The sequence below is a fragment of the Podarcis raffonei genome, chromosome 2 (genome assembly GCF_027172205.1).
Source record: "Podarcis raffonei isolate rPodRaf1 chromosome 2, rPodRaf1.pri, whole genome shotgun sequence".
Lineage (NCBI taxonomy): Eukaryota > Metazoa > Chordata > Lepidosauria > Squamata > Lacertidae > Podarcis > Podarcis raffonei.
The window spans coordinates 117,013,101-117,033,174 of record NC_070603.1 but is presented as its reverse complement, the minus strand read 5'-3'; the positions used below and the strand labels follow the sequence as shown (position 1 = coordinate 117,033,174).

Genomic DNA, 20,074 nt, shown 5'->3' with positions numbered 1-20,074 from the left:
TCCCCCTTTACCACCTAACTGCCACTTTTGAAGAAGACTATGAGGCAGCCCCACACATTAGTCAAGTAAGCTCTTTTGAAGTTCCTCGAATGCTGCAACAGAGTTTAAACTACAACAACAACAACAATAATAATTTATTATTTGTACCGCGCCCATCTGGCTGGGTTTCCCCAGCCACTCTGGGCGGCTTCCATAGAAACCAAAAATACACTAAAATATCACACATTAAAAACTTCCCTGAACAGGGCTGCCTTAAGATGTCTTCTGAATGTCAGGTAGTTGTTTATCACTTTGACATCTGATGGGAGGGCGTTCCACAGGGCGGGCGCCACTACCGAGAAGGCCCTCTGCTTGGTTCCCTGTAGCTTTGCTTCTCGCAATGAGGGAACCGCCAGAAGGCCCTCGGCACTGGACCTCAGCGTCCGGGCAGAACGATGGGGGTGGAGATGCTCCTTCAGGTATACTGGGCCGAGGCCGTTTAGGGCTTTAAAGGTCAACACCAACACTTTGAATTGTGCTCGGAAATGTACTGGGAACCAATGTAGGTCTTTCAAGACCAGTGTTATGTGGTCTCGGCAGCCGCCCCCAGTCACCAATCTAGCTGCCGCATTCTGGATTGGTTGTAGTTTCCGAGTCACCTTCAAAGGTAGCCCCACGTAGAGCGCATTGCAGTAGTCCAAGCGGGAGATAACTAGAGCATGCACCACTCTGGCGAGACAGTCCGCAGGCAGGTAGGGTCTCAGCCTGCGTACCAGGTAGAGTTGGCAGACAGCTGCCCTGGACACAGAATTGACCTGTGCCTCCATGGACAGCTGTGAGTCCAAAATGACTCCAGGCTGCGCACCTGGTCCTTCAGGGGCACAGTTACCCTATTCAGGACCAGGGAGTCCTCCACACCAGCCTGCCCCCTGTCCCCCCAAAACAGTACTTCTGTCTTGTCAGGATTCAACTTCAATCCATTAGCCGCCATCCATCCTCCAACCGCCTCCAGGCACTCACACAGGACCTTCACCGCCTTCACTGGTTCTGATTTGAAAGAGAAGTAGAGCTGCGTATCATCTGCATATTGATGGACACCCAGTCCAAACCCCCTGATGATCTCTCCCAGCGGCTTCATATAGATGTTAAAAAGCATGGGGGAGAGTACAGAACCCTGAGGCACCCCACAAGTGAGGGCCCAGGGGTCTGAACACTCATCCCCCGCCACCACTTTCTGAACACAGTCCAGGAGGAAGGAGCGAAACCACTGTATAACAGTGCCCCCAGCTCCCAGCCCCTCTAGACGGTCCAGAAGGATGTTATGGTCGGTTGTATCAAAGGCCGCTGAGAGATCCAGCAGAACTAGGAAACAACTCTCACCTTTGTCCCTAGCTCACCGGAGGTCATCAACCAGCATGACCAAGGCAGTTTCAGTCCCGTGATGAGGCCTGAATCCCGACTGGAAGGGATCCAAATGGTCCGCATCCTCCAGGCGTGCCTGGAGTTGTTCAGCAACCACGCGCTCAATCACCTTGCCCAAGAATGGAAGATTTGAGACTGGGCGATAGTTGGCCATACTGGCCGGGTCTAAAGATGTTTTTTTAAGAAGCGGTTTAATGCCCGCCTCTTTCAGCGGATCTGGGAATGTTCCCTCACAGAGGGAAGCATTCACCACCCTGCAGAGCCCATCGCCCAGCCCTTCCCGGCTTGCTTTTATTAGCCAGGATGGGCAAGGATCAAGGAGACAGGTGGTTGGTTTCATGCGTCCAAGCAGCCTGTCCACATCCTCGGGGGTAACAGATTGAAATTGATTCCATGCAACTTGACCAGACAGGGCTCTAGCACTCTCCCGCCCCAGTCCTGCTCCCATGGTGGTGTCTAGCTCCTTCCGAATATGAGTGATTTTATCTGCAAAAAACTTTGCAAAATCGTTGCAGGAGATCTTGGGGTCTTTACAAGGCCCCGGTGGTAAAGGTGGTTCTGTTAAATTGCGGACCACCTGAAAGAGTCTCCTGTTTTCTGCAGATGCAGTAGAGGCGGTGAAGAAAGTCTTCCTCGCCGTCGCTATCGCCACTTGGTAGGCTCGACGTTGAGCTCTAACCTGTGTCCGGTCAGATTCGGAGTGAGTTTTCTGCCACCGACGCTCTCTGCCGCCGCCGATTGTTTCATTGCCCTCAGCTCCGAAGAAAACCACGAGGCTGTCCGGGCTCCATGCAATCGGAGAGGGCGCTTCGGAGCCAGACAGTCGATAGCCCTGGTTAACTCCGCATTCCAGTGGGCCACCAGGGAATCAGCTGAAAGGCCATCAACATGGGATAAAGCATTCCCTACCACTCTCTGGAAACCATTTGGATCCATTACTATATTTATATTTCAAATATTCTTTGAAAACCTCCCATTTTTAGACAAATTCCTGTTTTGATTTACTCTTATTAATTTTTTTCTGATAGACTGTCTAATTCGGCATATTCTGTCAGCTTTTGGATCCATTCATATATAGAGGGAATTTCAATACTCTTCCATTTTGCTGCGATAAGAACTCTTGCTGCCGCTGTGGCGTATAAAAAGATACCCTTCATTTTTTGCGGAATATCCAAATCTGTAACTCCCAGGAGACAGGCCTCTGGTTTTTTTAAAAAGAGATCTTTAGCATTTTTTGCAGTTCTGAGTGAATACTCCCCCAGAATACCTGTATTTTCTTACATAACCACTACATGTGGTAGAAAGTTCCTGAATTATCTCCGTATCTCCAGCAATTACTTGGCACATTTTTGTACATTTTTGAAAGTTTCCAGGGTGTTAACAAACAATACAACACTGATGGTACTTAAGAAAAAAACAACAGGCACTATTCACCCCATGAAATAACAGGCAACTCCCTCACAAACCAAGCAACCTCCCCCCGCCAACCCTGTGTATTACTGATTATTTTTTAAAGCAAAATACAAAAGCGCAGAGGGGCAGGAGGCTTGGGTAGGAACCAGGTGTGTGTGAGGACTCCATGCTAGGGCTCTAACTATTACACCGCACTGGGTTCAAGTTGCATCCGGTACAATGCAATACAGGCAAGCTGTTCTCTTGCTGAGACGCAAACACCCTGACTTGAAGTCTGGGGACCTGGTGCCCTCAAGGTTGCAGGACTTCACTTCCCAACATCCATGTCCATTGGGCTTGCAGAGGCTGATGGGATGTGCAGACCAACCACAGCTAGAAAACAACACAGCAGCTTCTCTGCTCTTCACATGGCAGGACCAGATGCTCCCGAGGTTTCAGTGCCCTGAAGAATCCTGGGGTCTGTAGTTTGCTAAGGGTGCTGGGAATTGTAGCTCTGTGATGGGTAATCTACAGCTCCTAGGATTTTTTGAGGGGAGAAGGGAGAACCATGTGTGTAAAATGTGCTTTAAATATACGGTGTGGATGCAACCTTAAGATTTTTCTGTATTTTCTACAGATTTTGTGTTTTCATGTAACCAACTTACTATTATTTCCATGAGTCCGTAGCCTGAGATATGGAAGTAAATAAAATAAAATAAAATAAAAACACAAAAAATCATATGCTTTATAGGAGAGACAGCAAGAAAATGAAGGAGCAGGTAAAGTGTTTCTGATGTTTTATTACAGGGGAGCTACACCACCATCACGGCATGATTTTTGACTGGTCCAGACACACCTCTTTGCCCAAAGCGTTGGTTGTGTGGAGCTCCTTTCCTTCTGCACAGCTGTCCTCTCCTGCTTTGCCCTCAGATAACCATCTATTCAAAGTGGTTAGCATTACAGCATGCTAATAAATTTCTATATTTGGGGATGCTGAGCCCCACCTTTTCTATGGAGGTGACCAAGGAATCAGAGCCCTGGCTCCAGCTGGGAGGGTGGAAATGGAAGTGAGCCGCTCTACATCTTGTATTCACTCTTGGGGAAAATCCTCAGGAGAAACTTAGGTTGCGATTCCATGTATTAGGGAACACTGGGACTTCTGAGTAAACCTGAGGAGAATCATGCTGTTAATGTGAAAAACAACAACAACAAAAGTGGTTGCAATATATTTGTGTGTGTTTTTATGATGGTAGAAAATTTTGTAATGTTGTTAAGATTGCTTCAGGCTTCTATGTATATTTTAAATATGTACCTTTTTGTGGGGGAGTGGTATGTACACATTCTATTACCTCAGGGTGTGTTCTCCCTTGGTAACATTACCTTGGTATGAGGAACATCTGAGCAAATCCAATTCTCAGATTTAGCAACCTCCTTTCTGTCCCATCTCCAAATTCAGGAAGTACACATTCAGCAGCAAAAGCAGGGCTGCCAAACCCATCTGCCTCTTTTCCTCCACAACAGTGTCCAATCAGGTGTGCGGAACCTTTGGCCTTCCAGGTGTTGCTGAACTACAACTCCCATCAGCCCCGGCAAGTGTGGCCAATGGCCAAGGACAATGGCAACTGTAGTTCAGCAACATCTGGAGGGCAAAAGGTTCCCCACACCTGCTCAAACACCACCTCACCCAGGGTGTTCCTAGGTGGGCTTGCTGGTAAAGTGGGGGGAAACAGGAAATGGTCCCGTAGAAAAGTGGTGGTAGGGAAAGGGATTAAGCACCCCTGCTTTTTAACCGCTCCTTCTCTCGTACAAATAGCCCTCTCCCCACTGCTTCATTACACATTGGCAAATAATGGAGCTGGGAATCCTTTAAAAAATGTTCTTACTGTTTATTTTTAAAAAATACTTATAAACTGCCATTCCCCAAAGTTTCACGCAGGTAACAACCATAAAAATGACAGCAATAAAAACAAAAACAGGGCAAGAGTAGTGGCTTGCATCAAATTCATAGCTTTGCCAACTGTGACACAAAAAGTGGATTCACAAAACTGTTCGTTGTGGTGACCACAGACATGGAGTGCCACTTCACCATATATATAGGCTGTGTTCTGAGGTAATTTTACCTCAGGACCTGATTATAAACACCACATGGTGTAGGGGCAAAAGTCACCTCACAACAAGGCTTCAGAAGACAGTTTACAGGAGCTTTCTGTGGTAGATTGCTTTGAACTGAACTGAAGTGTGCATTTCGAAACGTTTGTGTTTTTCTTTCATCCAAGGGCTCCATGAGGAGTTAGGAATTGCTCATGAAGTAGCTTGCCAGAGCTTCCCTCACCAGGCTCCCATCCCGTGCATCCTCTGGGGACGTTGGGAGCCTCAAGTGTCCCTCAGGGGCCTGGTCCCACACGCCATCTTGGGCCCAAGGCCCGTCCACCAAAGCATGTCCACGATTCTCGCAAATATTGTGGAGCACGACAGACCCCACCACCACGGGGATAATGTTCTCTTCGGCCACCTCCAAGCGGGTGGCCAGGCACCTCCACCGTCCCTTCAGCCGCCCAAAGGCCTCTTCGGCCACCTTCTTGCAGTCACTTAGGCGGGAGTTGAAATGTTCTTGGCGGGGGCTGAGGTTACCAGTGAAGGGCTTCATGAGCCACTTCTTCAAGGGATAGGACGCATCGGCCAAGATGAGCGGGGGGATCTCCACGTTGCCAATGGTCATTGAATGAGTCCCAGGTACGAACGACCCTTGGTCCATCGCCTCACACAGGGCTAAGTTTCGGAAGAAGGAGGCGTCCTTATCTTTACCGCACCAGCTGAGTTCGATGTCAATGAAACGGCCCTTGTGGTCCACCGTGCCTTGCATTGACATAGGGAAGAACCCCTTTTGGCTGATGTTGGTCCCCTTTCGGACAGTGCAGATGATGGGGATGTGGGTCCTGTCCATGACCCCCACACAGCTGGGAAACCCCATTTCCTCAAATCCTGCCATGACCTTTCAAAACAAAAAGATGGAAGAATTAGAAAGCAGATCGACCCATCATCATCATCCAGGCCAGGCTTCCTTAAACAGGTGCTAGCCAGGTGTTTTGTACTACAGCTCCCATCAGCCCTGGTCAGAACTTGGAATGCTGGGACTTGGAGTCTTAAACATCTAGTGGGCATCAGGTTGCTTTGGGAGTCGTCTGAATGAAAACTGGCACAGAAATATAATCAATCAATCAGTCCCAGAAAAGGAATACATAGTAGATAAAAGGTACCCTCTTTCCTTTTACATTTTCAGCACAGATTTGAGCTGGTTCTATACAGCTCAGTGGTGGTCCTGTGGGGTGGTAAAAGCTTTCTGGAAAATGATATATAATGAGTTAAAGAAAATGTTTAAGAAAACTTTTGTTAACAAGCCAGAGGCTTTTCTCTTATGTATAATAGGTGAGGAACTACCAAAATAAAATAAAAGACTATTTATGTATGCAACGATGGCAGCAAGAATGCTTCTAGCCCAGAGATGGAAAGAAAGAAGTACGGACCAGAGAAGAGTGGCGAACCAAGCTGATGGAATATGCAGAAATGGCAAGACTGGCGGGAAAGATCAGAAACCAGGAAGACCAAGTATTCTTAAAAGATTGGAATAACTTTTTAATATAATTGAAAGACAACTGTAAGCTGAAATCATTGGCAGGAATACAATGACACTTGTAAAGTGAAATGACCTTTGGTTACTGTGATTATATAATAGATGGATAATGGTAAAAGATGCAGGAAAAAAGAAAAAGAAAAAATATTTAGAATGGAACCTGTGGAGGGAGGGAGGGAGGTCTGAAGATTCGAAAGAACCTTCAAATCTTTTTGTTTTGGAATGGTTATAGTTATTGTGTATAACTTTATGTAAAACTAATAAAAATCTTTATAAAACAGAAAAGAAAAGGAATAGTAGAAAGAAAGAAAGAAAGAAAGAAAGAAAGAAAGAAAGAAAGAAATGTCAACACAACAATAAATAAATAGAACAAAAGGAAGATACGTTTAAAGAAGACTGGAAAGCGTTTATTGAATATATGGGAAATAATTGTGTACTGCTGAAAACGCTGACATTAAGATAAATTCAAAAGTGTAAATAAGTTTTGATAGGTGCAGTAATGGAATACTGACACTGACAAACTGGAACGTGTCCAGAGGAGGGCAACCAAAATGGTCAAAGGCCTGGAAACAATGCCTTATGAGGAACGGCTAAGGGAGCTGGGCATGTTTAGCCTGGAGAAGAGGAGGCTAAGGGGTGATATGATAGCCATGTTCAAATATATAAAAGGATGTCACATAGAGAAGGGAGAAAGGTTGTTTTCTGCTGCTCCAGAGAAGCGGACATGGAGCAATGGATCCAAACTACAAGAAAGAAGATTCCACCTAAACATTAGGAAGAACTTCCTGACAGTAAGAGCTGTTCGACAGTGGAATTTGCTGCCAAGGAGTGTGGTGGAGTCTCCTTCTTTGGAGGTCTTTAAGCAGAGGCTTGACAACCATATGTCAGGAGTGCTCCGATGGTGTTTCCTGCTTGGCAGGGGGTTGGACTCGATGGCCCTCGTGGTCTCTTCCAACTCTATGATTCTATGATTCTATGACTGGTATAGTTTTTGTAAAACATGCTGGGATTTATGATATGTAAAGTGAACCATGGAAAGAGAGGAAAGGGTGTAACATGAGTATTTTAAATTGTAAAACAGAAAATTTAATTTAAAAATTATTCTCACACACCAACAAGCAAGCAAGCTAGCAAACAAAAGTACAGCAGTACCTCAGGTTAAGTACTTAATTCGTTCCGGAGGTTCGTTCTTAACCTGAAACTGTTCTTAACCTGAAGCACTACTTTAGCTAATGGGGGCTCCCGCTGCCGCCGCCACGCAATTTCTGTTCTCATCCTGAAGCAAAGTTCTTAACCCGAGGTACTATTTCTGGGTTAGCTGAGTCTGTATCCTGAAGTGTATGTAACCCGAGGTACGACTGTAGTAGTAGTAGTAACAAAGGGGGGGGGGAATGCAAGTACATAAAATAAATAAAAATACCATCACCTCTTTGGGGTCCTCGAGGGCCACCACCTTCCTGAAGAGCAGCTTCTCGATGGCCAGGCACACCTCGATGAAGACCTCCCCGACGGTGGAGCGCCCCACGCCGAAGTGCGCGGCCACGGAGCGGTAGCACTCGGTGGTGGCCAGTTTCCAGAGGGCGATGCCCACGCGCTTCTCCACGCTCAGCGGCGCCCGCATGGTGGTGGTCTGGCGCTGCAGCTCCGGCCGCAGCTCCTCGCACAGCGCCAGGAAGGTGTCCTTGGTCATGCGGAAGCCCTGCAGCCACTGGCTGGGCTGCCACGTCTCCAGCACCACGCGCTCCCACCAGTCCTGGCTGACCTGGCGCGACCAGAAGCGGTGCGGCCCGGCGTGGAGCTCCTCGGCCACCAGGCGCGCCTCGCTGTCCGGACACGCGTCGGGCAGCAGCTGGTGCAGCAGCGAGACGTGGTTGGCCATCACGCGGCGCATCGTCCGCCGGGCGCGGGCAGCCACGCCGCCCCGGTGCAGGTGGAGGCGCACCAGGTTGTGCGTGGCCAGGATCACCAGCACGATGGCCTCCAGGTTCTCCATTCGCACGAGAAAGGATCGGCAACTGCGAGATCGTTTATTTGGATGGTGATGACGGAATCGAGGGCAGCTGCGCTGGATAGCTCGGTCAGCAGAGCAGGAAGCTCTTGATATCAGGGTTGTGGGTTCAAGCCCCGCGGCGGGCAAAAGATGCCTGCATTGCCACGGGTTGGACTGGATGACCCTAGGGGGTCCCTTCCAAAATTACAATTCAGTGATTCCCCTTCCAGTCTTTTGCGACGACTTGCACAAGCTTCTCCAAAACGGCTCAAAATGGCCCAAAGCGCTTCAAAGCAAGCATCGTGGGCAGGGGCGGGCAGAAAGCCTGCAGAAATGTTGATATAAGAAGAAGAAGCGGGTTGTTTTGCACCCTGCTTTGACTGCCGGAATGGCTGAAAGCAGCCTACCAGTAGATTTTAAAACAGGACTAAAAAAAGAGAGAGAACTCGAAGAATAAGAAAAGGGTCGTAAAATGCCGTGGCGAAGTCAATCCATGCCGAATTCTGGAATTTTGCAATTCGCAAAGTCAAACTTCCAAGGCGGAAACGCAGCAATGGAAAGGCCGGAGGTTTCGGCTGCAGCGCGACGTCAGCCCTCGCAGTAGATCGTGGGAACCAACGTTGCAAACTGATTTTCCTCCAAGGGAAAAAAGAATAAAAATAAAGCGGGGTGCAATCCAAGCATTTCTTTAAAATCAGAAGATCGAGGCGCTGCAGCGAAGCTCGTCCTCTTCGCTCCCCGCCTTCCCGGGAGCCTCCCTCCTGCTTCTCTCTCTGGGCGTGCTTCCCCTTCTTCTCCCCCGGTTGCCAATGTCTAGCGCTAAAGGCTATCGAGAGCCTAAAGGGTTAAAGCGACGGAGCTCTCCCCTCCGACTAGACGGTGCCTACGATTCAACGGGAAAGCGCGTCTCCATGGCAGGTGCCTGTGCGCGTGCGTGTGCGTATTGGGATGCCATTCGCCTAGGTTCCACTAGGGGGAGCGCCTTCTGCAAAGAGTCCCTGTGGGCTGTGAAGGCGGATATCCCAGAAAGTGGGAGAGGAATCACATCAACCCCAGGAGGGATTGAAGATGGTGGAAGAGCCCCCACCTCAAAGTATTGGCTTATTTTATTGAGTTTAGATCCCACCACCCTTCCATTTTAGGGATACACAAACACAGACACGCGTACGTAAAGGTTAAAACCACCGAGTTCCTTTCCGATTCCTGGAGAGACCACGATACAAACCCGCGGGAATGTAGTTTAAAACACCAAGGGCTACAGTTTTCATGTTTTCCAAGTAGCAATTCCGATTGCTTAGGAACCCGTGCGAAGAACGTGCCGCTGCGGCGCTTTGGCTCTGCAATCATCTCGCTCTCTAAACACACGCAAAATAAAATTAAGTGGAACCTGAGATACGAGGCAAAATGTACGGGCACCGTTCTCATTTTGTGGGGTGAGAAATTGGCCGGATTCCCCTTTTCAGTACTGCTTCCACCCCCCAAAATCCCTGCAGATGCCCATTGCATCTTCACCTGAAGCTGTTTCCAGACTGCGAATATTTTGCAGTGTGTGGAGGGGGAAATTCAATTACACACCTGCAAATTCAGGTGCACAATTAAAGTTGGGTTTGGCGCTGTTCAGCAACAATCCCACTTACCCCCCGGCACATATTTTTACAATAAGGAAATTGAGTGCAAAACATACTGGGATGTGTGGGGATAACGCGTTGACCCGACGGCGAAGGACAGGCAGAAATTCAACCGGTGCCACCCCTTTTAGCCACCCTCAAATGGAGGGCTCTGCTTGGGAACCTGAAATGAAGATTGGGTGGAACTCTTGGGTTTTCCCCAGTGCATTTTTTTTTGCAGTGAATAGATTACAGTATCTGAGAATTCACTTCCTGCCCAACCACCCGCATCACTCACCCCCCACTTGACACCCCCCCCCGCTTCACCTCTGGTGGCAAACTGCCTTTTGAATTACTTCTCTTTTTAAAGCTTGGAGGAAGACACAGGGGAGCTGCAAGGAGCAGATCTCTTCAGCCAGGAGGATAAGTGCAGCTGTCAAGTCTGCAGGGAAAGGTGAATTTAAAAGGGGAAATTGTGGTTAAGAAGGAGCGAGGCAGTGGCAGCAAGATCAGGGAGGGAATAAAACTGCAGGAGGGGCCGGGTGGACCGAAGCAGGGCTGAGGAAACCCAATATTGTCTACTCTCCAGCGGGTCTCCAGAGGTTCAGACAGCAGCTTTCTCTTCCCTGCCTGGAGACTCCCGGGATTGAACCTGGGATTGCATGAAAAGCAGATGCTCTACCGTTGAGCTACAGCCTGCTCTTAGAAACGTTGGTCCATCTACCTTTGTGTTGTCCACACTGACTGGCAGCAGCTCTCCAGGCCCTCAGGCAGCCCTACCTGGGGATGTCAGAGGTTGTACTTGGGACCTTATGCATGTAAGCTGAGCCCCACACCACCGAGCTGAAGAACACAGGGCTCTGCCTTTTACAGAGTCAGAAAATTACCCCTTCTGTCACAGTATTGTCCACACTGACTGGCAGCAGCTCTCCAGGGTTTCGGACAAGAGACATCTCCCAGCAGTACCTGGGGATGGAACCTGGGACCTTCTGCATATACCACTGAGCTGCCCTGCACTTCCCAGTTTATCCTCTCTTCCAAATCTTAAAACAAATAATAAAGCAAACATACCCAAAGGAGTGATTGCGGAAAAGTTGAGAGGTGACACAGTTATATACTTTGGGAGGTTGCTATAGAGCAGAGGTGGATTAGCTTGAGGCTTATGTGACCTACTTTGTTTCCCCCCACTAGATTCCCCAAGACCCACTCACTGGAGCCAAGTGTGAAAAAGAATTCTGAGCCTATCCATCACCACACGAAAAGACTCGCTGCCGGCAATTCCCTGGAATTTGCAATTCTAGAGACCAGGAATGTCTGGACTGTGGCTGCATTAAAATTGATTGTTCTGAGTGAGGTGGAAAGCTCATTTCTGAACATTATTATAATTAACAATTAGTCGCTGTTCTCAGAAGGGTGACTGCAAGGCAACTTGGTGCATCTATTTCTCTCTTCCTCCCACCTCCCTCAAAATTCCTTTTAGCAGAAACACCTGTCTGCAACACCATCGGTCTTCTATGCTTTCTTGGAGAACTCATTTACAGAGAGATTCATGGACCTTGAGGAGTGACTTTAGATGAAGAAAGCTCTTCAGAGGCTGGATGATCTTCGTGACATTTGAACAGTTCAATGGAGACCTTGAGAGTGGAGGTGAACATGTCTGTGGATGAAGGGGCAGCAAAGGCCCCAGGATTGCAGAAGGGAGAGCACAACACCCCCAACGTCAAATTGTGGACAGATCTGGGGGGAACAAAAGCCCCACAGCTTGTATGCATCAAGGGGATTGGAGAATCACAAGCTACGGTTTATCCACGGCAGGTGAAACATGAACCAGAAGAGGAGCTTCAGGAACGCTGGGAAGCCCAGTGGCAGGAGTTCCTCAAGACATTGCAGGCCCCTCACTCAGGATGGGGGAATCATCAGGTATCAGAGGGACCCTCCCCATGGGAGGATGCTAAGGCCTTCTTGGCCTCCTTTGAGCAAGTAGCCTCCTCCTGCCGGTGGCCTCTGGACAAGTGGGTGACTCTGCTCTTGCCGGCCCTCAGCGGAGAGGCCCAGCAGGCCTTCAACAGCCTCAGTGCCCAGGACAGGGGAGACTACGGGAAGGTGAAGGCGGCCATCTTGGAAGGGGAAGCCACTGCGAGGGAGAAGCAGCGCCAGCACTTCAGGCAGTTCTGCTACCAGGAAGTGGAGGGGCCCAGAGGCGTTTACGGCCGGCTGAGGGAACTTTGCTGCCAGTGGCTGAGAGCGGAGAGACACACCAAGGAGGAGATCTTGGAGCTGCTGATCCTGGAGCAGTTCCTGACCATCCTGCCCCAGGAAATGCAAAGCTGGGTGAGGGAAAAGGGCCCAGAGACCTGTGCCCAGGCGGTGGTTCTGGCAGAGAATTTCCTGCTACAGCAGAACACGGTGAAACAGGAAGGAGAGGTGAGGGGAGTTCGATGAGGGTCATACTGCTGGTCCTGGAATGTGGATTCAGGAGAGAGCAGATACTTTAACATTTGTATTTTTTGACGGTCAACAATTCTGTGGTCCCCTGTTGTCTGTAGTGTGTCACTGTCCTAGAAAAGACACCCATCCTCTCTGATTTTAATGGCTTAGTAAGAGAGGGCAGGAGAGAGATTATTGTGACAAGAGGTAAGAGCAACACCAGCTTCTTCTGCTTTGTGCCACAGTGTCCCACCTAGGAGAGGAATGAATCCCAGGCCAGCCCACCTGGCTGTGCCCCTGCAGGTGTCTCCATGTCTCCTGCCTAGAGCTGAGGAGGAGATGGGAAGTCTGGGAGCATCTTCCCCTATCCTGAATGGTTTTTCTCATTGCTGTTTCAGGGGCTGTGGCCCTTGGGTGTGGGACTGGCTGTGAATCCCTCGGAGGCAGGCTTGGTTCCACCACCAGAGGCCTGGGAAAGGCAGTCATTCAAGGAGCTCAAGCAGGAGCAAGATGAAGAGGCAAGCTTGTTTGGTAAGGATTCATTGTAATCTAATTGCTGAATGTTAACACGCTGGGGGTGAAGACTCATTCCTATTTCTGTAGCAGAGTCCCTGTCTCCAGCATTCTAGAGCTACCTGATGAGCATAAAAGGGGAGCTTTTTAACGACTGACCAGAATTTGATGGCTTTGTTAATCTGGGCCATGACCCAGTGGCAGAATTTCTGCTTTACATCAGAAGTTCTCAGGTTCAGTTCCCAGCATTGCTACATACCACAAGCTAGCTATGCAAGTGTTTGGATTTTGTTCAGATTAAGGTCTTTTCTGAAATAAAAATTGATTCAATTTAGACTATACAGTCATACCTTGGGTTACAGACGCTTCAGGTTGCACGTTTTCAGGTTGCACACCGCGCCGAACCTGGAAGTACTGGAACGGGTTACTTCTGGGTTTTGGCGCTCACACATGCGCAGAAGCGTCAAATTGCGACCTGCGTGTGCGCAGATGCGGCGCTGTGGGTTGTGAACGCTGCGGGTTGCGAAAGTGCCTCCCGCATGGATCACGTTCGCAACCCGAGCGTCCACTGTAGAACCCTTTGTTATAATAGTCCATACATCCTTCCCTTCTTAGTATGTTTTGTTATTGACTCAGTAAATCACATACTTTTTTACTGGCAATTGTGACAACTTACAATTTTTAAATCAATTTTTATTCCATTTATTCCCCTGTAACCTGTTGTCATGATTATTACTTCGATTTATATACTCCCCATTATCAAAAGATCCTAGGGCAGTGTACAGCATTAAGAACACATTTTACAGAGCATCAATAATAAAAGCATTATAAAAACACAATAAAAAGCATAGCAATAGACAGCATAATACTAAAAGAAACATAATAGCAGGCCCCCCTCTCCCTGGTTTAACAGGCCACAGATTATTTAAAGGCCAGGTGCCTGGGTAAAGATGAATGGTTTTTCCTGGTGCCTAAAGACAAATAATGATGTTGCCAGGTGAGCCTTTCTGGAGAGAGCATTCCACAGTCACGGAGTCATTATTAAAATGTAATAAACAATTACTTATACAAGACATGTGACTCTGTTTATTCCTGCAGGTGACGGGCCGGTATATGAGAACCAACTTGATAATCTTCAGCAGGGTGATTCTGAGGAACCAGCAGATGCATCACTGCAAGGAGATGACATCTTCCATTATTGCAAAGAGGGAAAAAGCCTTGGGAGTCAGGAGGGACTGGAGAGCAAGTGGACAACCAAACCTGAGAAGTGCTCAGATGAAGCCGTTCCTGTCCATGAAGATCAGGAGGAAACTGGAGCCCACCCCAAAATCCACCACTGTCATTGTGGAAAAAGTTTCCGTTGGAGCTCGAATTTCAGGGTCCATGAGAGAATCCACACTGGAGAGAAGCCATATAAATGTGCCGAATGTGGGATGAGTTTCCGTAAATCTGCACAGCTCAAGGCCCACGAGGGAATCCACACTGGGGAGGTGCCCTTCCGGTGTTCCATGTGCCAGAAGAGTTTTACAAGTGGCTCAAACCTCGTTGCCCACGAGAGGATTCACACTGGAGAGAAACCGTACAGGTGTACGCACTGCGAGAAAAGTTTCCGCCAGAAAGGCACCCTCACGACACACGAGAAAATCCACATTGGAGAGAAACCTTTCAAATGCTCGATCTGCGGGAAGAGTTTCCGTCAGAAGGGCACGTTGACGACGCACGAAAAGATCCACCTGGGACAGAAGCCATATAAGTGCTCCGAGTGCGGGAAGAACTTCCGGACCTCTGCGGACCTGAGGGTCCATGAAAGGATTCACACTGGAGTGAAACCATATCAGTGTGCCGTGTGCCAGAAGAGTTTCACCGACGGCTCAAACCTCATTACCCACGAGCGAATCCACACGGGAGTGAAACCATATCGGTGTGGGCGCTGTGGGAAGAGCTTCTGTCAGAAGTCAGGCCTTATGACACACGAACGAGTTCACACTGGGGTCCTCCCTTACAAGCGCCCGGCTTGTCGGAAGGGTTTGGCCGGTGGCGCAAGTGGAAGTTCGTATCAGGAAACGAATCCCAGAGACAAATTGCATATGAGTGCTGATTGTGGGGAGGGCTTCAGTGACATAGGGCATGTGAGGAGAGAAGAGCCAAACATCAGAGAACAGCCGTATGGGCTATTGGAAAAGAGTGCAGATGGAGCATCGTCCTTCTGACACTAGAGAGAATCCAGAACGCAGGGAAGCCATTTGTGTTGACAGGGGTGGGGAACCTGTGGCCCTGCAGATACTGCTGAACTACAAATCCCATCATCCGTGCTAACTGGGTGTGGTGGGAGTTGGAGTCCTGCAACATCCAAAGGACCACAGGTTCCTCACTACTATGTTAAGGCTTTGGTAAAGGGTTAGGTCAGCCTTCCCAACCCAGCACTCTGTAGATTAAACTCCATTCAGCCCCAGCAACCATGGGCAAGAGTTGGGGATGATGGGAGTTGTGATCCAAGAACTTATAGAGGGTACCAGGCTGTGGAGGCCTGGCCAGTAAGGCAGGGGTGGGAAACCTGTGGCCATTTAGATGGTGCTAGACTACAGACTTCCCTCTGCCCCAGCCAATAGTCAGAGGTGGCCTGGAGAGCCTTCCTGCCACAAGTATTTGGAGCTTGGCTATGAGGTAAGTTGCATCAGTGCTCTGACTTTGGAAGAAGCTCCCAATGGACAGCTGATGCTGAGGAAGCCTGAAGATGAGTATCTGATCTTCATAAAACTCACAGTGAATCCCCAAAGATTTGGAGCCCTTAAACCCACACAGAGTGGATCTGCTTTAATCAGACTACAGAATTTGCTGAATGTTTACACAAGAGAGGAACTTTGATATTAAAGAAAGTGATTAAAGTTCAGTGAGATGCTTGCATGCTAGTGATAGGACTATGTAGGACCGGGAAGAAGCGTTGACAGTAACTAGCATTTTCAAGTTTCCAATTCATGTATTATTGTCTTAATAAGGAATTGTGTGCAATGAACTTCTCTCTGCCTGTCTTGGCTTGGGGTGGGGGGCGAGGATCCCTTCCACCAGGAGCCCATGTAGGTGGTAGGAGCCGGAGAGCACTTACATCCACCCAGCCACAGACTGGACCTGAATTGGGAACAATACCCATGGAGGCTGCCCAGTTAAGGCAAATGGAGCCCACCAGCCTCAGTTTGCCCTCATCCAGCCGTCACCAACCCACCTTCCTTATTACAGCCAGTCCAGTGGATAGCCCTGGCTGTCAGCACTCTCCTCCTCAGTTTCAGTGTTGTGAATCTAGAACTCAGCAAGGAGGAGGACAAAGCAAAGCTAGAATTACCGGTAATTGGCTGGGCCAGTCATTGTCTCTGGTGCCACCTAGTGTTGGGCTCCCTGCTTCCTGCTGCACCAGTCCCAATGAATGCCAGCCACTACCAACCAGTATTTATAAACTTTTTTTCATAACCTATTAGGATTTAGGGGTGAGCACCATAGCTGTCAACTTTTCCCTTTTCTTGCGAGGAATCCTATTCTGAATAAGGGAATTTCCCTTAAAAAAAGGGAACAGTTGACAGCTATGTTGAGCACTGAGGTGGCAAATTTCGCTGATAAATTGTTTAGGGTGTTTAAAAACAGAAAGGGACTGTGAAGAGCTTGAAAATTATTGATCCAAACTGGGATCAATTTACACTGATGGGATCTGAGCTGTCGATGACTGGCAAGGAATGGGACCTGGAGGTTGTGGTGGAAAGTGCAACGAAAATGCCAACCTAGAGTGAAAAAAAGGCAAATTCTATGCTAGGAATAATTAGGAAAGGAACTGAAAATAAAACTGCCAATGTTGTTATACAAATCTATGAGGGAAAAGGTTCAGAAAAGCAAAACCAAAGTGATCAAGGGGGTGGAGGATAGGTTATGATGTTTGGGTCTTTTTCGTTTAGAAAAAAAGGCCCTGGGGGGAGCGCAATAGTGGTATATAAAATTATGCACATTGTGGATAGAGAGAATTTATCTCCCTCTCTCATAATATGAGAACTCATAGTCATCCAAAGAAGCTGAATGTTGGAAGATTAAGGAGTGGCAAAAGGGTTAAGTTCTTCACTAACTTGTACTGCTTTAAAAGGTGGGTTGAATTCATGGAGGATAAGCCTGTCAGTGGCTTAACCAGTCATGATGGCTGTTTGGTACCTCTAGAATCTGAGAGGTATATGTCAGTGAATACCTGTTGCCGAGGGAACAAGAGTGAGAGGCGCCTGATTGGCCACTGTGGGAAATAGAATGTTGGACTATATTGAGCTGGCAAAGGCTCTTATGTTCTTAACCCATTCAACCCGTACCCAGCCCTGAATTTCTGGCAACAATGGTGCATTCCGTATGCTGTATATGGAAATGATGTGTGTTATTTCCTTGTGTTTAAAACTTTTAAAAAATAAATATGGCCCATTCTCAAGCTGAATTTTCTTTTCTAGAAAATTTACTGAAGCGCTCTTGTTGCCTCTGATTTTTAAGGACAACCTGACAGAGGCAAACAAAGTGTCCCTCAGGGCTAGTTCTTACGGGGCAAACCTGTGTCTGTTTGTTTATTTTTGAAATTTCTATACTACGCTCATCAAAAGCCCATTGGATAGTGTTTTGGGTTTACACCCACACACCACACATTCCTTATTTGTAAATCATATGAAATTACAATAAGAGCTATAAAAACATCAATAAATACTGGTTGGTTGGTGAAAATTGCAATGCTTTGTCTCAATAACACTGCTTTTAGGAGATGTCTAAGAGAAGACAAAATGATTCCTGCTGAACCTCTACTTAGCAGGGAGTTCCACAGGGCAAGGCCTGCCACATTGAAGGCCCAGTAGAGGCATCCATCCATCTTGGGAGACGATGAAGGAGTGCTCCTTTGAGGGTGAGGTCAAGCTGTTGGAAGGTAGCAGCTCCTGTTGTGGCTCTAGAGATGATATGGGAGAGACATGTTTTGTTGCAGCTGGGGAAGATGAAGACGTCCAGTTGTGCTCTTGCAGATGCACCCATAAGTGTTTCTTTGCACTCCTCCCAGCCGTCATTTCTCCTCTGATCATTGCTATGGATACACAACTTGACTGTCTGTCTCCAGGCACTGCAGTCTTCTGCAAGTGATTCCCACAGCAGGGCAAAATGAAATACTTTATTGTCACTTGTACAAAAGGGAGCATATATGCCATATATATGACAACCATTGTCAGAAACTCAGAAAGATAAGCTAAGTGCCAAATGGCTCCTTAAACCAAGGTTACAGTCGCCAGAACAGAATGTCTGCTTGCCATTTTTTCAAATTATGGACTGACACTGATTGATTCCCAGATAAATATCTGACTAGTTCAGATGACAACCTTGAGCTAGGTTAAGAACATTGAGAATTTAAAGAAGAAAAGTCACTTGATCCAGGGGCAGTCCACATATATATTTGCCTGTTCCTACCTCTTTTTCTTAATGGTGACACGGACCATTCATAACATGAGAATATTTTTCACAACTGTGGGCAGGGCAGTGGGGTGGGGTAAATAAAGACAAGCTACAACAATTAACTATAATATTGTTTACTGCTCCTGTGCAGGCTGAACAGAGGGGGGGGAATCATTCTTATTGTTAATTTATCTGATAGAATTCTACAGAATGTGGTATTAGCGTGTGAAAACTGAGGATCCAATGATCTCTAGATGATGCAGGTGTCAGGCAAATAGCCAGGTGTGAAATGTACCTGTTGCCTGGCTAAATTCTTATCAACACACACACACACACACACACACACACACATTCATATTCAACTGAGAAAACTCTCTCTCTCTCTCTCTCTCTCTCTCTCTCACACACACACACACACACACACAGAGAGAGAGAGAGAGAGAGAGAGTGTTTCACGAGTTTGTGTGTGAGTAGGCAGAGATCCAAAGGAAATGAAATACAGGAAAGTGCACAGATTGTTAGGCCATTCACAGCAGCAACCCAAAAACAAAAACAAACCAGTTGTTCCAAGTTCACATAGCTAAGATGCAGCGGCAACATGTGCTTTTTGAAACAATCGATAGGGATGGTGGAGGCTTCCAAAAAACAAAAATTAAGATACATTCAGCCCAGCCCCTCCACCCAGAAAGCAGTTGAAGGGTTAAATCCATACAATTCCACTTGGATTCCTAGCAAGGCCTGGAAACCTGAGAAATCTGATGCACTGCAAACCCCAAAGGGCTGCAGTTTTTATGGTTCTCTAGCAACATTTCTGACTCACAGTTGCAGTTTTACAAGAAACCCCTATAGGGAAAAGCGCTGTCAGATTTGACATTTTCTTATTCATTTTTATTTTGAATAATTTTTTTATTAAAAAAAAGACATTTTCTGCTCGTTCTTCCCATGCTCAAGAGGAATCAGGGGGGTAAAAATAATTTGGTGTATGCGTAAGAAAAATCCTGGTTGGATCAGCAGGACATAGGCCACCATAGTCCAGCACCCTGTTCTTACGGTGGCCAGATAGATGTTGCACTGGGAAGCCTGGACGTGAGCCCAACAACCAAACCCTCCCTCCCAGTGATTTCCAGCAACTGATTTTCAGAGGCAGAACAGAGCCCTCCCAAGCTAGTAGCCATTGCAATAGTGGCTGGTGCTCCCTGGGGAAGAAGGCAGGGAGCCAAAACAAAGACACTGACAGGCAGAGGCAACTAGTTCTAGTTTTGTCCCTGGCCCTCTGGTAAGTTGCCCAAGTGCAACACTGACACTGAGACTGAACGGCAGGACCAACCCCTGGACTGGTTATGCATTAAGAAGGCAGGCAGGTGAGGACTGGCAGACCGAGACCATTATCCCCAATGGATTTTATTTATTTATATTTACTGCACTGATGATATCCCACCTTTTTCTCCAAGGAGCTCAAGGAGAGGGGGCACCACACGGTTCTCCCCCTCCTCATTTTATCCCCACAACAACCCTGTGAGGTACGATCGGCTGAGAGAAGGCTGTGGCTGGCCAAAGGTCTCTCAGTCAGCTTCATGGTTCAGTGGGGATTTGAACCCAGGTCTCCAAAGGTCCTAGTTTGACGCTCTAACCACTACGCAACACTGGCTCTCTGATATCGCTATTTCATAT

At 47.7% G+C, this 20,074-nt stretch overlaps 2 protein-coding genes across 2 annotated transcripts; one reads left to right on the top strand and one right to left on the bottom strand.

Moving 5' to 3' along the window:
• Positions 1-5,012: 5,012 nt before the first annotated feature.
• Positions 5,013-9,743, bottom strand: LOC128409090 (uncharacterized). Its single transcript, XM_053379298.1, has 2 exons — positions 7,851-9,743; positions 5,013-5,785 (listed from the first exon to the last, which is right to left on the bottom strand). The coding sequence occupies exons 1-2, from the start codon at positions 8,415-8,417 to the stop codon at positions 5,084-5,086; spliced, it is 1,269 nt and encodes a 422-aa protein (XP_053235273.1). The 5' UTR covers positions 8,418-9,743; the 3' UTR covers positions 5,013-5,083.
• A 1,716-nt stretch (positions 9,744-11,459) lies between these two features.
• LOC128409008 (zinc finger protein ZFP2-like) lies at positions 11,460-17,414 on the top strand. The gene is made up of 3 exons (XM_053379155.1): positions 11,460-12,445; positions 12,847-12,979; positions 14,060-17,414. The coding sequence occupies exons 1-3, from the start codon at positions 11,648-11,650 to the stop codon at positions 15,169-15,171; spliced, it is 2,043 nt and encodes a 680-aa protein (XP_053235130.1). The 5' UTR covers positions 11,460-11,647; the 3' UTR covers positions 15,172-17,414.
• The last annotated feature ends 2,660 nt before the right edge of the window (positions 17,415-20,074 follow it).